The 15,801-nt window shown below is 52.1% G+C and overlaps 1 protein-coding gene across 4 annotated transcripts in view; it reads left to right on the top strand.

The window, feature by feature from the left end:
• BOC (BOC cell adhesion associated, oncogene regulated) overlaps nucleotides 1-15,801 on the top strand; it is a 67,601-nt gene that overhangs the window by 45,571 nt on the left and 6,229 nt on the right. For 3 of the 4 annotated variants that reach the window (XM_059164113.1, XM_059164112.1, XM_059164114.1), the window contains 10 exons: nucleotides 3,571-3,717; nucleotides 5,582-5,725; nucleotides 7,182-7,475; nucleotides 7,845-8,117; nucleotides 9,551-9,858; nucleotides 13,128-13,290; nucleotides 13,689-13,799; nucleotides 14,307-14,513; nucleotides 14,876-15,057; nucleotides 15,489-15,594. In XM_059164113.1, coding sequence (XP_059020096.1) covers nucleotides 3,571-3,717; nucleotides 5,582-5,725; nucleotides 7,182-7,475; nucleotides 7,845-8,117; nucleotides 9,551-9,858; nucleotides 13,128-13,290; nucleotides 13,689-13,799; nucleotides 14,307-14,513; nucleotides 14,876-15,057; nucleotides 15,489-15,594 — 1,935 coding nt within the window. The remainder of the gene's footprint in view (nucleotides 1-3,570; nucleotides 3,718-5,581; nucleotides 5,726-7,181; nucleotides 7,476-7,844; nucleotides 8,118-9,550; nucleotides 9,859-13,127; nucleotides 13,291-13,688; nucleotides 13,800-14,306; nucleotides 14,514-14,875; nucleotides 15,058-15,488; nucleotides 15,595-15,801) is intronic. The other variant, XM_059164115.1, reaches the window with a different exon arrangement.

Genomic DNA, 15,801 nt, shown 5'->3' with positions numbered 1-15,801 from the left:
ACCAGCCCACAGGCAAGGGCAGGTGTCCTGTCAAACCACTTCCCCCTGAAACTCTATCCATCATTCTGCAGGGCGGCCTGTTAACCCCATTTGGAATTGAAGGGCCTGCCCTCTAGGCCCAGTGTGGAGCCCAGAGCAGCCTGGGGACTGGTCAGGAACCCGGCTTGGCAGACAAAGGGGCCTGGGAACAGGCTGGTTTCCTTCACTGGCAGCCCGCTAGAGCTCTGCATCTGCCTCATCTGGTGGCTGATTAGGCCATGAGTGATCACATATCTCCAGCCCACCCCCTCCCCAGTCTGCCTAAAAACACTAGAGAGGGGTTGCTCTGATTTTCAGATCCATCATCACTTTGTTCCTCTGCCTTTGATCCCTTAGTGAGACTCCACTTCTGCTCCAGCAGCCAAACTGGATGTGTTTTTCCAGTGAAGCACCAGCAAAAGCTGAAGCTCAGGAGGAACAGGGAGGGGACAGGGCCAAGGACCCAAGTACTGCTTATTTGTTTTGAAGCCAGGAAGGCAGGCCTGCCAGGAGGATGCCCAGCTGGGGTGTCCTCGGTCCTGCCCACACGGGCTGTTGTGCACATGTTGGCATCAGAACAGAGGGGCCGTCTGGCCACATGGTTGACCGGTGCCCAACTTTGTGCCTCTCCCACTGCACAGCTTTCTGTCTCCAACTTAGCAGTTGTCAGAGGGTGCAGAAGGAGCCAAGAGGAGCGAGGGGGGGTGGCTGTGTTTTGTGGTGGGGGGTCGGTGAGGTGGGTGCACGGAGGAGTATGTGCCTTGTGCCTGGGTAAGCTCTCAATTACAGTGGGGCAAGAGCCTGGGCCATTAACATGGAGATGGCTTTCTGGTGCCAAACTCCTTTCTTTCTTGTTAAATGATCTGTTAGGTTTAAGTGTATCTTTGCTTGAGGCAAATTTCCTTGGACTGAAATAAAGCAGAGGAGGGAAAAAACAAAAACAAAAAAACAAAACCCCAACCTCAGAAAATCTTGGTGGAGTAGTTTCAGATTTATAGGACCGTGGATGAGAGTACTTCTCGGTGACGGGAATTTTCCAGATGCCCCTGAGAGGACAATCTCTCATGGCTCGCTTTGTGGGGAGCCTCCTGACTTGGCAGGTACGGCACACACTGAGCAGAGGAGAATTCAGGCCTTTGCATCGTTTAAGTGCATTGCTTTTGAAAGGCAGTTAGCAATATTTAGCCAGAACACACTGCGCAGGCCGTCCACCCTCTCCCATAGTCCGTATCTCCCTCCTCTCTGAGGAGAAACACATCCGCTGTCTTGGCTGAGAAGCACAGTCAGGACCAGATGCCATAATTTGGGGGGTCTAATTCAAATTGAAAATGTGGAGTCTTTTGCTCAGACGCGAAGGATTTGAAGAGGTGTGATAGCAGAGCATTGACGTGAGCACTGGCCCCTTCCACGCTGCACAGAGTGCACTCCCAGGAAGCTGGCCTTGGGCTCAAACTTCCCAGTTGTGCATTCATTCAGCAGAGATTTACAGAGCATATACTGCATCCTGAATACTGTGCAGTGGGCCTTGGGGTTGGGGCGTGGAATAGGCTGCCCCCTAGGAATTCACAATTCAGCTGGAGTCAGATGATCCCACATACAAAGTTAAACAATGACGAGATAACTCTTTAAAAGCCCGGAAGATTCTATACCCACCCAAAGGAAGGAATCCATAAGGGAGATCTCCCCTGGACCCCTACATATCACTTGCTCAGCTCAGAAAGCAAAAGTAAAAGAAGGAGATAGAAACGAATGGGGCAGTCTGTCTGTTTTTGCCGGGCCAATCGTGAACAGCATGTATTTCCGACTCTACCTTCATCACAGCTAATTCACATCTCTCTGTGACTCCAGAGGTAACCTCTCAAGCAGCAGTCGATTTTCATAATAACCATGCTTAGATAAAAGTTTCGTAGAAAATATGTTGTGCTAGACCTCTGTCCTTGAGCCTGCAGTGTAGATGAAACACAACCAGGAAATTTGAGTTCATAGGCAACATAAAGGGGCATCTTGTACCTGATTTGAGAGTCCCAGCTTTCAGGATAGTCCTTCATTCGGTTGTTCAGCATTGACTGAGCATGTGCTTAGACCAGGCCCTGGGTTAGGCTCAGAGGACACATATACAAACAAGACGGTGCCTGCCCCTAATAAGTTCACACTCAAATACTATAATCAGAGGGACAGTGATCCTTTCAAAGAAACAAAAGGACTTTCCTATCCTGGCATGGTTTGTCTAAAAGCTGGAAAGTTCCATTAAGTAGGAAACCTTCTGACCTCACTGTGTGCCTTGATCCCTGGGCTCTCCTATGGTCACTGCCGGGTTTTTTTTGGTAAACACCTCCTACCTTCTATGAGAAACCTGACTCCTGCCTGCTCCTGTCGCCTTCTTGCCCTCTCTGTGTCTCCCGGGAAACAACACAGGCAGGTGGAGTCTTGCAGCACAATTGCAGTAAAAGCTCTGACGGCATCCGTTCTCAGGGGCTGAGCAGAATGTGGTATGGTCAACATTCAGAGAGGGTGCCTCGAGGACTTTCTAAATACCTTTATGAGGGAGTATCTGGGTAAAAATTCTCATCTTTCTTATTTTATCCCCGTTTCATTTTATTTCTTCTCTTGAATTCAACCACAGTCCTGACAAACAAGTTTGGGACTTTTTTTGCGCAGGTGTCCCATTTTGTTCAGCAATGTCAGTGATTTGGCTCATACAATGAGAGTTTTGTTGTTTGAACTGTTGGATTATTTGGGAAAACAGATGGATCGCCATCCTCTACCGGCTTAGATCCCCGTTTTGCCACCACACCAAGTCGGAAGGGATGGCCACTCTACTGTCCGACACCACAGCCTAGTGTTAGGACTCTCAGCCCTCCCATAGCCCACTGCCATTAGCTACACTGCGGAGATCCATCTTTGCCTTAGAAAGCCCTCAGACCATCCCCAGATCCCCCGCCCCCAGCCCCAAGAAAAGATTAGCCATGACTGAGAGTACAGCTCCTGGGAAGCCCAGCCTTCCTTTACAACCATGGTTAGCAATTGAGCAGCATCTCAGATCTGTCACTGTTACCAAGGATGTTAAAGAAGAACCAGGGAACTTGACTGCACTGGAAAGAAGAGATTCTTCCATCATTCCCTTTAGTCTTCATTGGCTGAGCTGTGCCCGGGCATTTAGGATTTGATCATTGACCCATCTCCTGCCACGTTCGGTAGGGCCAATGGGCCTGGCCAACTTGTCGCCGTGTCTCAGTGTAAGAGAAGAACCAGTCTGTGTCATGGGCATCTCCTGAAGGATCTCTCCACCCATGTACCCACTGTCCAGCTTATGTGTATAAACCAAGTCGAACTCTCATGCAATGATGGAGGCCACACATTCCATCCTGTAAACTCTTAGAGACAACAGAAGGCTAGAGGAAGGACTTGGACACTCCTGGAAAGCCCCCAGGGGTGAGGCTCCTGTAGCTGCTTATTGTGACTGAAGACACCAAGGCATCCACCCACCCTGAAACAGTGCTTTGTCTCTCCCCTCCATCGAGGCCCAGTTGGCACCTTCCCTTCTCTCCACAGACCTCCAGGACTTCAAGTTGGACGTGCAGCACGTGATTGAAGTGGATGAGGGGAACACAGCAGTCATTGCCTGCCACCTTCCTGAGAGCCACCCGAAAGCCCAGGTCCGGTACAGCGTCAAGCAGGAGTGGCTAGAGGCATCAAGAGGTAAGTGAGCAAGGAGGAGCCCAGAGGCAGAGGCTGGGTGTGGGGAATCTGACCACCTCTGGTTACTGCTTCCCCAACTCCCATCAACATGCCCTCAGGCCTCTCCTCATGCTGGTCAGCTGTCTTCTGCCTTGTTGGTTAGCCCTGTAGGCTCCTAAAGGGAGTGGTTTCCATAATGGAGGTCTTCTGCCCTGTTGAGAGGAATTTCTTCATCCTTTGAGGCTCTGGAAGATGTCACTGAGCTGTCACCATTTGACCAAGGCTGTCAGCACAGAGTTCTTCGTGTGTGTGCTCCCTGCCACCAGGCACACACAGCGAGGTGGCCTCACGAACCCAGCCATCCATGGGGCTGCAGTGTTGCCCCAGTGGGAGATGGAGTTCTTTCCCACACAGCAGAGGAAGCTTTCTGGTGGGACTTGGGGTTTTTCCCTCCCCATCTTCCTAGTAATGCGGCTGTCTCAGCTGCCCTATCTTCCTGCTCAGGCCACAGGGTACGTGACAGCTGGGCTAGGAGAGGCCAAGCTGTGGTCCACAGAATGACAGTGAGGAGAGGGGATGTCTCTCAAGATGAAGACAGCTTCTTCCCATAGTTGATCCTTCACTCAAGGCCAAGTAGACCCTGCTTAACTGAACCCACAGTTCAAAATGTATTCCTTTTAGAATATCCTCTAGACACTTCAATATTTCCATTCACTAAGTTTTTCTGATTTAGAAAGGAATATATGTCCCTGTATTCCTGTGAGGAATATATATGTTCACTATAAAAAATACAGAAAGTAATATTTTTGAAAGGGTAAAACCCCTAATCTGCCACTCAGAGATAACCAGAGACTGAGAGAAATAGAGTATTAATCTCCAACATCCCCAGCAGGAGGTTGGCTATACACAGCTTCCACCCCACAGGGGTCGGGTTTTTCCCACTCTTCAGGCATTAACTGAGCTGTGCATACCTGGGGTGGCCCAGTGCTGGGCAGGCACCAGGCTCAGTGAACCTAGATTTCAGAGACACTAGGACCCCCAGGGCAGGCCAGGCCACCAGAAGGCTCTGCACTGATGGCTGGTGCTTTGCCTACCAGGAAGCTGAACACCATCCCAGTCGCTGAGGTATCCAGAAGCCATGAATCTGCTCCTGTTAAAAGAAGCAGAACACATCTGCGGGGCCCTGTCCCCATGGCACCCCTGGTCCCGAAGCAGACAAAGTCTAGCAAACCAGTGATGCAGAAGGGTTTCAGTGACCTTCATGGAGGTAGTGGTGCTTGGGAGTTAGAATACTCCTCCCTGGTTACAGAAATGCAGTGGCAAGGTGGCTCAATGACGTGACCCTGACGGAGACTCATGGGAAATTCTAAATTTATTTCCCTCCTTCTTCATGGCTTGCAGGAGTGATCATCTCCTCTCCCAGGTGTACAGCAGGGGCCCCTCAATCCTTACGGTGGCTCGGAGGCGACACATACTACACCATTTTACATATGAGGAGACAGGGTTTGAGAGGTTAATCAGCTTGTCCAAAATCACACTGTGCATGACAGATCCAAAGCTTAAGCCCAGCTGTGGCAGACCCCAAATCTTGCTTCTTTTCCACCTTACTCCCTTGAAAGTATAAAATGTTCTTTCATAGACCTAGGTACAACTCGGGAGACGTTAACGAGCCAGTTTTTCGGCTGATTGGCTAGTTTCATTCTCTGGCATTTCTGTCCCCCTTGATCGGAGGTTTTACAGGGGTGAATAGTATCTTCAGTTTGGGCTTATTGGAATTCAGGTGTACGGCTTATGGTTCTTGCCCTGCCTGCCCACTGGAAACTACTGGCTGCAGTATTCTAGTCCTAACTCACCCCATGTCCCCTTCACCTTGCCCTTTTCTCAGATAACTACCTGATCATGCCGTCGGGAAACCTCCAGATTGTGAATGCGAGCCAGGAGGATGAGGGAATGTACAAGTGTGCCGCCTACAACCCAGTGACCCAGGAAGTGAAAACCTCAGGCTCCAGTGACAGGCTCCGCGTGCGCCGTAAGGGGCAGGGGGGTTGTCTCACTGATGGAAGGGGCTGAGGGGCTGGTCAGGCTGAGACGGGAGGGGATTCGGGGAACCGGGCACAGGCCATGCTCAAAATCTGTGTTCTGTGAGGTGGCGGTGGGAGCTGTGAGGCTCGGGCCAGTGGGGCATCCAGGACTCAGATACAGTGAGCGTCCTCTCCCCTCTATAGCGGCACATGTCCCCTGCCTAGCTCCGGAGGTAGCTGTGCTTGCTGGTCCCTTTCTCCCGCCAACTAGGAGCTCTTCACCATGAGACTTCCAGAGTGGGGATCTGCCGGGTCGTGGCGGCTGGGGCCAGACAGCCCGGTTGTCAGCAGCTTACAGCGCGTGCATAGGAAAGACGATGATGCGCCTGTGCCCGTGTGAGGCCACAGGGCCTGTCTGGTGCAAGGCCAGGCCGAGCCTTCACTGCCTGCGCCCCTGAAGTGTGCCCATCACCTCCCTCTGGTGACCGTCCACGGAGTCCCACACGTTTCCCCAGTTGTATGAAAACAGCATCTGCCTTTGCCGAGCATTTCCTGGGGGCAGGCACTTTTCTGGGCTTCCTGCTGATTTAGCGGAGGGATGTCTTCATGGAGTCTGGTTTTAGAGGCAACACCAGAGGCAGATGTACTGTGTAGGTAATGAACTCAAACCTCAGCAGTCCCTCCATCATGAGATTTTGTCTGTGTAATTGGGCATTCTGGTTCCTAAAGGGCCCCCCAAGCTCTGTAAGTCTCGGGTCTTATAAAACCCGGATCTGCCCCTGCTTGACACCTAAAGCAGAATCACACAGACCAACGTGGGGTAGGGGCCACTGGAGGGCAAGTGCTGCTTCTCCCCCAGGGCTGGCAAAGGATCACTCTTCCCTTAGCTGAGCGGCCGAGCCGGTAGTTGATGTGCCGTGGGGACTTGGAACACTGTACAGCTAAGGACAGAAATGGTGTCTTTAAACAGTAGGTCCCGTTCAGCTCGGTGAGGTGCTCACACAGTGAGAGATGATGAGCACCGAGACCTCTGAGGAGTGTGGGGGGTACTGTGGCTCCTTGTCTTCTAGCTCACCCTCCGACTTGGGGTGCACTTGCTGAGTGCAAGCAGAAAAAGTCACTTGCACTCTCTGCCCACCCCCTCATCTTTTTCTGTGCCAACATGCATGGTTATTCATACACACATTGTGTCAGTGCTGCTCTTCCAGTCTATTAGCTCATCTCTCACAATAGCTCTCTGCAGAAGGAGGGCCTTGTTTTTGATAAAGGAACCAAGGAGCAGGGGAACGCCGTCAGTGGCTTCTCTTGATGTAGGTCATAAGCCCCTGAAGAGTTCTTTGATTTCAAGTGCATGCCGTCTGGGTCTGCCTTCTGGGGCCTGGCCACCTGAGGCGGGGCAGGGGGGTGGTCCTCTGCACTGAGTCTTGGTCCCACAGGCTGCCCTTCACCTCTCGGCCCCTCCAGGCTCCACTGCCGAGGCTGCTCGCATTATTTACCCCCCCGAGGCCCAGACCATCATCGTCACCAAGGGCCAGAGTCTGATCCTGGAGTGTGTGGCCAGTGGGATCCCACCCCCACGGGTCACCTGGGCCAAGGATGGTTCTAGTGTCGCCGCCTACAATAAGACACGCTTCCTGCTAAGCAACCTTCTCATCGATGCCACCAGTGAGGAGGACTCGGGGACTTACCGCTGCATGGCCGACAACGGGGTTGGGGAGCCTGGTGCGGCGGTCATCCTCTATAATGTCCAGGTATTCGGTGAGTGTCTCCTGCAGACTTTCTTCTCTTTGGCCTTCGCTATGGTTGGTGTGGTCTTTCTAGGTTCTCCCAACCCCAAGGCTCAGACAGGGTCAGGGCTTGTGAGAGATCCCATGCCCAGTGAGTAGTGGAGGAGGACAGAGGGAGTTGGGGATGCTTGGACCCCAGGGACTAGGCTACAGGCTTGGCATCCCTCTCTAGTTCTTTCCTGTCGTGACTGACAGAAGAGACACGGGAGACTTTCCTTCCCTCTACCGACAGTCACGGGGAAGGAGGGACCCATTCCTGACTACGGATCCCTCCCCAGCCTATCCGGTCCCAGATGGGAAGACCTCAGCCTTTCTTACCCCTGCTCTGGTTTCCTGGCAGAACCCCCTGAGGTCACCATGGAGCTGTCCCAGCTTGTGATCCCGTGGGGCCAGAGTGCCAAGCTCACCTGTGAGGTGCGTGGGAACCCCCCGCCCTCTGTTCTGTGGCTGAGGAATGCCGTGCCCCTCGCCTCCAGCCAGCGCCTCCGACTGTCCCGCAGGGCCCTGCGAGTGGTCAGCGTAGGGCCCGAGGATGAAGGCGTCTACCAGTGCATGGCTGAGAATGAAGTTGGGAGCGCCCATGCCGTGGTCCAGCTGAGGACTGCCAGGCCAGGTGAGTGCAGCCCAGAAGGCTGGAGATCTTAGTTACATTCACAGAGCTCTTCCCTCAACTGAAGTCCAACTTAGAACTCCAGTATATAAAATAGATAAAAGTGGCTTTTAGTTGTAAGTTCAAATTTACATTAACTTTAAAGTCAGAAGTGTACATTTTCACTTGCGAAAGTGATTAATTTTACCATTGTTATTTCTTTAAAGGTTTTTTTTTTTTTTATTTGTTTGAGAGAAAGGGAGAGTGACCACACATGAGCAAGGGAGGGGCAGAGGGGGAGGAAGAGGGAAATCATCCCAAGCAGGCTCCTCATTGAGCACAGAGCCCAACTCGGGGCTCGATCCCAGGGCCCCAAGATCATGACCTGAGCCAAAACCAAGAGTCGGACACTCAACCAGCTGAGCCACCCATGTGTCCCTTTACTGTTATTTTTTTTTTTTTTAGATTTTATTTATTTGACAGAGATCACAAGTAGGCAGAGAGGGTGGGGGGAAGCAGGCTCCCTGCTGATCCCAGGACTCTTGAGATCATGACCTGAGCCGAAGGTGGAGGCTTAACCCACTGAGCCACCCAGGCACCCCTACTGTTATAATTTTTTAAATGCTTTTTATTTTGTGGAGTCTGTGGGTCCCTAGCGTTCTATGACATCCAGTTTAACAACCAGGGATCTAGAGTAAAGAAAAGCAAATCTGTCCTTTTCAGCTTGATTGATTTCAATAGGCACCTGTGCTGCCTGAGCGGTTCCTTATGCGCTCAGCACTGGACTAAACATTGGAGGTGGGGGATGCAGAGGAACATAACAAATATACAGCTTCTTCGTGGAGGAGACCAAATTCACTAAGGAAATAATTTGAGAAAAATATGATCACAAACAATGCTGAATCCACACGATCAGATGCCACCTTCTGTGGTTCAGGAGGTCGGGTAAAGGGCAAACTCACATTAGCAGATTCTGCAGCTGCCTCCTAAAGGAGGTGTTGCTCTCCTGGCCTCTTGGATTCTCAGAGGGGGGTTACAGTCGGCTTCCCACTTCACATGCCAGGCTGCTGCGGTGGAGTAGGGAAAGGCTGCATGGTGCTAAGTCCCCATAGGGAAGGCTCATGTCCCCCCCACCCCAGCGTAGGCATAAGGAGGGGGGCACAGCATCCCACAGGAGCCGGCAGGGCTGCCCCAGGTCATGGCAAGAAGCCTGGGCCAGGGCACCAGGCAGCCCATCTCTCTTGGCTGGGCGGTGATACAGTCCCCACTCTTCCCACAGAACCCAACTGTGTGTGGAGTGGGCTGATGGTCACCTCAGGCTCTGAGCTGGGGGCTCTTCCTGGCCCTGCAGGTTTTCTCACTCACTTCTGACTTCTCCCTGGGGACAACAGTTCAGCCCACGACCGGGGAAACCAACATCCCCTTTCTTCTCTTCTCTTTCCTTCTTGGTCCTCCAGGTACAACCCTGAGGCCATGGCGGGATGCTAAGCTGGACAGTGCCACCCCTTCCATGTTACCCTCCAGACCCGGAAGCCCTGACCAGATGCTAAGGGGGCACCCAGGGCACCCAAAGCCCCCTACCTCAGAGCAGCCAGCTTCCCCACCATGCCCCGGGGAGAAGGGGCAGGTGGCTCCTGCCGAGGCACCCATCATCCTCAGCTCACCCCGGACCTCCAAGATGGACTCATACGAGCTGGTGTGGCGGCCACGGCATGAGGGTGGCGGCCGGGCGCCGATCCTTTACTACGTGGTGAAGCACCGCAAGGTATGATGCCTGGCATTATGCAGACCTCTCAGACCGGGCAGGGCCTTCTGCCTGCTGGCCATCTCCCTTGAGTTCCTGCGGCCTGGACCGGCAGTCCCCGCTGCTGATCTTGACCTTCTGTCTTCCGTCACTGCACTTTCCTACCACCCCCCAGGAAGGCACTTGTGAGCTGAGGCATGTGGGACCCTAAGAGGCCCAGGAAAAGTCATGCATGCTCCTTCAGGTTCTCTGTGCGCTGGTTTCCCAGAAGTTACCACCACCAGCTTCTCCTCCTGGGCGAGAGTTAACAGTCTCCCTGTTCACCATCACCTGCCCTCCCCCTTCCCTCTGTCATTTGTCGTTGATGATGTTTTTGTTTTTTTTTTAACCAAAGGAAGCTCCACTGGGCACATCCCTGCAGGAACTCCACATGGCAAGCTTGCTCTAGGGCCAGGAAAACAAATATTTGTGAGCAAGCGTTTTCTCTGTGGGCTCTAAAATAGCCTCTCAGTTTCAGGATTCCTCATGGCTCGGCTTTGACAAGCCGGCGTCGGAGCTCAAGCCATGATGTTGCTCAGACCTCAGCTGTTTCTCCTTGACAGACAGAGGCCTATCCAGCTGGGTATTTTGGGAGCTAGCAGGGAGGGGACTCCTGGCTCTGGCAGGGTGTGGGGACAGCTGGCTAGGCCACCTTCTTTGACACAGTGTCCTGTGAGATGGGACGGGGCTATGGGCTCACCTGATGTTACCCCACAGGGGAGAAGGACATGAGATTTCCTTTAAGAAATGCCCTAGATGAGCATTTCAGTTCATCCCAGATGTGTGCTGCTTTTTCTAAGACCATTAGACAGTAAAAATTATTGTTCTTAAATGGATTTTTTAAATGTTATTTGATATAGGCACCATATCTTATATACTAAAAGTATTTATCAACTGTTCTTCCCCACCAAAACCAAAAAATGAACCCGGCCCTGTGTGGTGGGGTGTGTTGGCTATGCAGTGGGGTTTTCCCCTGTTCTGGATCCCGCCAGCCCCTCACCTTCTGTTCTTTCCCTCTATGACCTCAGCTCAGGACACGTCCAAAGACACACTGACTCTGGCTTGGTGGAAAGATACCGAGGCAAAACTGCCTCCTAGGTGGGGGTTGGGGGCCCATTTTCTCACTGACACTCGCCTGTGGGCCTCTTCACAGCCAGCCAGCAAAGGGCATGAATGTATTTTTTACAAAAAGCTGCATTGTTCTGCTCAGGTTATGGGGCAGGGCTGGCCCTAATCCTTGTTTCCCCTGTAACTAGACACCTCCATCTCAGAGCTGTACAAAGAGATCAGGGCAGGCCAAATGCTCACGATCCTCAGGAGACAAGAACCAGCAATGAGAACAAGAATCCTATTTTTCAGGCCAATAGGTGGCCATGAAACGGCTTCACCAAGAGGCAGGCTGGCAAAGGCCACGCGTGGTGATCCGGAAATGCCAGGCCAAGGCCGCATTCACCCCATGTGCGTGTGACAGTGACTAATGACCGTGCTGTTTCTTAGTTTTGTTTCGAGCCCAGTAGCAGTGTGAGGCCAGCACTGGGAGGGCCGAGGGAGAAAGGGGTCCAGGACTGTGAGAGGTCCGTGCCCCCGCTGGGTCTGGCTTCAGTTAGACTCCGGCCTGTGGGGCACTGGGGGCTGCTCAGTAGACACAGCCAAGAGAGACATTATGTCTTGCAAGCCATGCGTTTCTCAAGGGACTTGCAGGTCTTACGGATCGTCACACAAGAAAGGATTTTGAAATGAAAAACCAGTGTTTGGGTTGTGTTTACAGCCCATTCTCTTGCAGGAAACTGGGAATCACTCAGCTCATTTTCACTTTTCATGAAGCCAGTTTTACTTCCTGCCGCATCTGCAGAGCCCAGGCTACTGTGTCTGGGTTTCCAGTACCACTGAGGGTTCTCAGTTTGTAAAAACTTCTCCCCTTGGAACAAATCTTGGAAGTCTGACATAAATGAAGCCAGACCATCCCTGTCCCTTGAATAGTAGGTTTTGTTCTAGTTCGGAATATTCTGCTTAGGGATAAGCAGAATTTCCTACCAGCTGTTTAATTCTTGAGCAAACCACAGCTTCAGGTCCCAGCAGACTGTGTGAGTTCTGCACTGTTGACAGTTAAGCCTTTTGTCCTGGAAGGTGGGATAGGGAGATGAAGCAGCCTCTCGGCATCGCTTGTCAGGGAGAAAGCCTGGACTTTTTTCTTTAAAGGGCTAGAAATTTGGGGCCATTAAAGATTAATTCATAATAGTTACAATTCATCTGCAGTCTTTAAGCACAACATAAGGTGTGAGGGCAGGAGCAGAAAGAGGAGGATCCAAATGGCTGTAGCCCACCAAGCGGAGGATGTGGGGTGAGTCTGGAGAAGGGGTCAGGCCTCGCCGGGAACCTATTGTGTGCCAGGTTCAGTGCCTGACACTTTATGTACGTCATCTCGTTTAATCTTCAGAGGAAGCCGAGAGCTTTTATTTGACTCCTTTTAGAAATAAAAACCTTAAGGATCAGAGAGGTTAGGAAACTGGCTCAGGGTTACACAGTTGAATTTAGAGATACAATCAGAATTTAAACCCAAGATTTTCTGTCTCCCAGACTTTCTTTCTAGGATGAGTTACATATAGTATGAACGTTTGCTCTGTAGTCAAGTCATGATTTTTGCGCTCACTAGCAATGTAGTTCTAGGCAAATTACTCCTCTCTCCAAGCCTTAGCATTTGTGAAGCAGGAACAAAACTAGCACCTGTCTCTTGGGCTTTTGTCACAAAAGCTCTTCATAGGGGCTGTGAAGTCCTTGCTTCCATGCTGAGCACACAGTAAGCACTCAGCAACTGAGAGTCCTTCTACTGGTGCTACTGCTTTTATCCTCCTAATCATCCCCCCAGAATATAAACTGAAGGGACTGTGTTTATTTGGTTTAAGTAGAGCGAGGAGAAAAAAAGTTAAATGTGTAGGTTTTCAGAAATATAGAGAGGTCATCTTTGGAGGAATTTTCAGCAGCAGGAGGCCTTTCGACCCTCTGCACAGAATTTTCTTTGACAGGATGGTTAGATGAAGGATCATGGAACCTATTTCACTGTCCCAGTGAGGAGGGAAGTCCCAGGGCCGGCAGGACCTGTCTGCTCTTGGCAGCACTACCCTCCCCAAACCAGGCCCACTGGCTTTCTTTTCCTCCTGCCCTGTTGGACTCCATTCTGCTTTTTCCACAAACCTCAGCCACCAGCAGCTCTGGGCTGAGATGCCAGTTCTGATACCAGCTACCTTCTCCAGCAGATCACAAACTCCTCTGACAACTGGACTGTCTCCAACATAGCGGCCAGCCAGCACCGCCTGACCCTCACCAGACTCGACCCTGGGAGCTTGTACGAAGTGGAGATGGCAGCTTACAACTGTGCAGGTGAAGGCCAGACAGCCATGGTCACCTTCCGAACTGGTAAGGAGCAAACATTGCCCCCAGCTTGGGGTTTTGTGGGCCTGAGCAAATCTTGTGAGGCCCAGGATGGAAGTCCCGCTCACCTTGACCCAGTTATTCACCTTGAACTTTACCTTCCTTTCAGCTGTTGCTTCCCTATGGTTTATGAGCCCAGGTTGAGGTCCTGTGTCTCATCAGAAGACCTGCCAGCTGGTCTCTCTGACCACTGCCCACCCTCCCCAGCCAGAACACACATGTGTGTACACACACACACACACACACACACAGGGGCCAAATGTAGTACCAGGATGGTTAAACACCCTGCCTTCCCCCGCTGCCCCCCAGCTGAAAGAACTCTCTGGAAAGGGAGACCCAATATATCCTCCCCCACCTGCTGGTTTCAATCCATCTCCATCCAGGACGGCGGCCCAAACCTGAAATCATGGCCAGCAAGGAGCAACAGATCCAGAGAGATGACCCTGGAGCCAGCCCCCAGAGCAGCAGCCAGCCAGACCATGGCCGCCTCTCTCGTAAGCCCCCAGCAGCTCAGAGGGGCGGGAGGGAGCAGGAGTCAGAACTGGAACCAGGTCCACTGCCTTAGAAGGCTCATGGCTGCAGGTGGAATGGGGTCTTGTTCTGTGGGTCTGGGAAGCCTTACGATATTTTCCTGGCATCTTCCCAGCCAACCCTATTAAGAAAACATAGATTGGAGTTTTTCAAGTAAAACATGGTAGTCTGACATGTGGGTGGGGGAAATGCTAACCTTGTGGGTCCAGGCAGCACAGAGGAGACAGCCACAGACTCTGGGCCCTCCGCAGTCTGACACTGCAGAAGCATGGTTCTAGGGACCCTGGCTTAAGGGCTTCTTCTGGGAGAAGGTGACCCAGGTGGTTCTGGAAGACCGGATATGACCACCAGAGGGAGAGGAATGGGGGAAGAATAGGCCCCAGTCAGGAACAGGCCAAGTTCAGTTGCAATGCAACCAGCTTACCGTATCCCTTCTGCTTCCTTCATCCCTCACATCTTGGTTTCTCCAGCCCCAGAAGCTCCTGACAGGCCCACTATCTCCATGGCCTCTGAGACATCAGTGTATGTGACCTGGATTCCCCGTGGGAATGGTGGCTTCCCAATCCAGTCCTTCCGTGTGGAGTACAAGAAGCTAAAGAAGGTGGGGGACTGGATTCTGGCCACCAGTGCCATCCCTCCTTCCCGGCTCTCGGTGGAGATCACTGGCCTAGAGAAAGGTAGGGGTCTGGCCACTATCACCTGGTCTCCCAGCCGTCCCCGACCCCTCGGAGGACAGTTGGAACTTTGGAGGCTCTTCTTTCTGCTGGTCTGCCATCTGCCATCTTGCTTATGTGGATGCCCTTAGTAGTGTCCCCTCCATCCTACAAACCCTTCCTTATCCTCCTCCTCTTCTGCAAGAGGTCCATAGGTAGCCCCTCTGTGGCTCCTTTCTGAAGAAGATGGGAGTTCTTGTGTCTTTGGGACACTTGCATTTGGGGAAGGGCTACCCAAAAGATCCCTCTAGGCTCTGGGTGTGCTGGGTGGGAGTGGGTCACAAGTGTTCTCTAGCTCCTGGGTTCAAGTGAGTCTCTCTTACCAGGCACCTCCTACAAGTTCCGGGTCAGGGCTCTGAACATGCTGGGGGAGAGTGAGCCCAGCGCCCCCTCCCGGCCATATGTGGTGTCAAGCTATAGTGGCCGTGTGTACGAAAGGCCTGTGGCAGGCCCTTACATCACCTTCACGGATGCTGTCAATGAGACCACTATCATGCTCAAGTGGATGGTAAGTAGCCTCACACAGAGTGCAGCGGGGAGACAGGGTTGAGTTTCATGATGACAGGAGCTGGCTTTGCAGCAGGAGCAGGAAGGAATCTTCTGTCCTCCTTCTAAAATCCTTCCCTTTAGATGGCCACCCCCCAAGTCCCCCACAGCTGGGAATTTAGCCTGAGAGCCTCATCCTTATAGTACTCAGGCAGGTTCAGAGGGGACTTACGTCTTTGGAGAAGTGGCTGTTTCTGGTGTCCAAGAGCTGGGGGACCTTTAGGCTAAATAACAGGTGATCTTACAGCCTTCCCCCAGAAAGCCTTGGAGATATCAGCAGAAGTATTTTCCAGGCTCCCTCGGTGAATTTTTAAACTCTAGGCTGGACTAAAATTTCTATTCACATGAGGTCTCTGATCCCTGGTCAGCTCGTTTTTTCTCTATTCCCTGTAGTATATTCCAGCAAGTAACAACAACACCCCAATCCATGGCTTTTATATCTATTATCGACCTACAGACAGTGACAATGATAGTGACTACAAGAAGGATATGGTGGAAGGTAAGAAGCACTTTGGGTGAGACGGTTTTCTCTGGTGGCAGGGGGGCTTCTGTGCTGCTGCAAGTATAAAACCTGGGCTGGTGGGACACAGAGCATCTGTGCACATATCATGGACCCGTGCCACACCTGGGGTCATCGAGATCATCAGCCCACGTGCTTCCTTTCCTCCGGAGCTCCTCTGCCCCAGGGTGCCCTGCTGCCTTCACA

Source organism: Mustela lutreola, chromosome 2 (assembly GCF_030435805.1).
Source record: "Mustela lutreola isolate mMusLut2 chromosome 2, mMusLut2.pri, whole genome shotgun sequence".
NCBI lineage: Eukaryota > Metazoa > Chordata > Mammalia > Carnivora > Mustelidae > Mustela > Mustela lutreola.
Note: the sequence above shows the minus strand (reverse complement) of the source record. Positions and strands in the feature narration are given on the sequence as shown.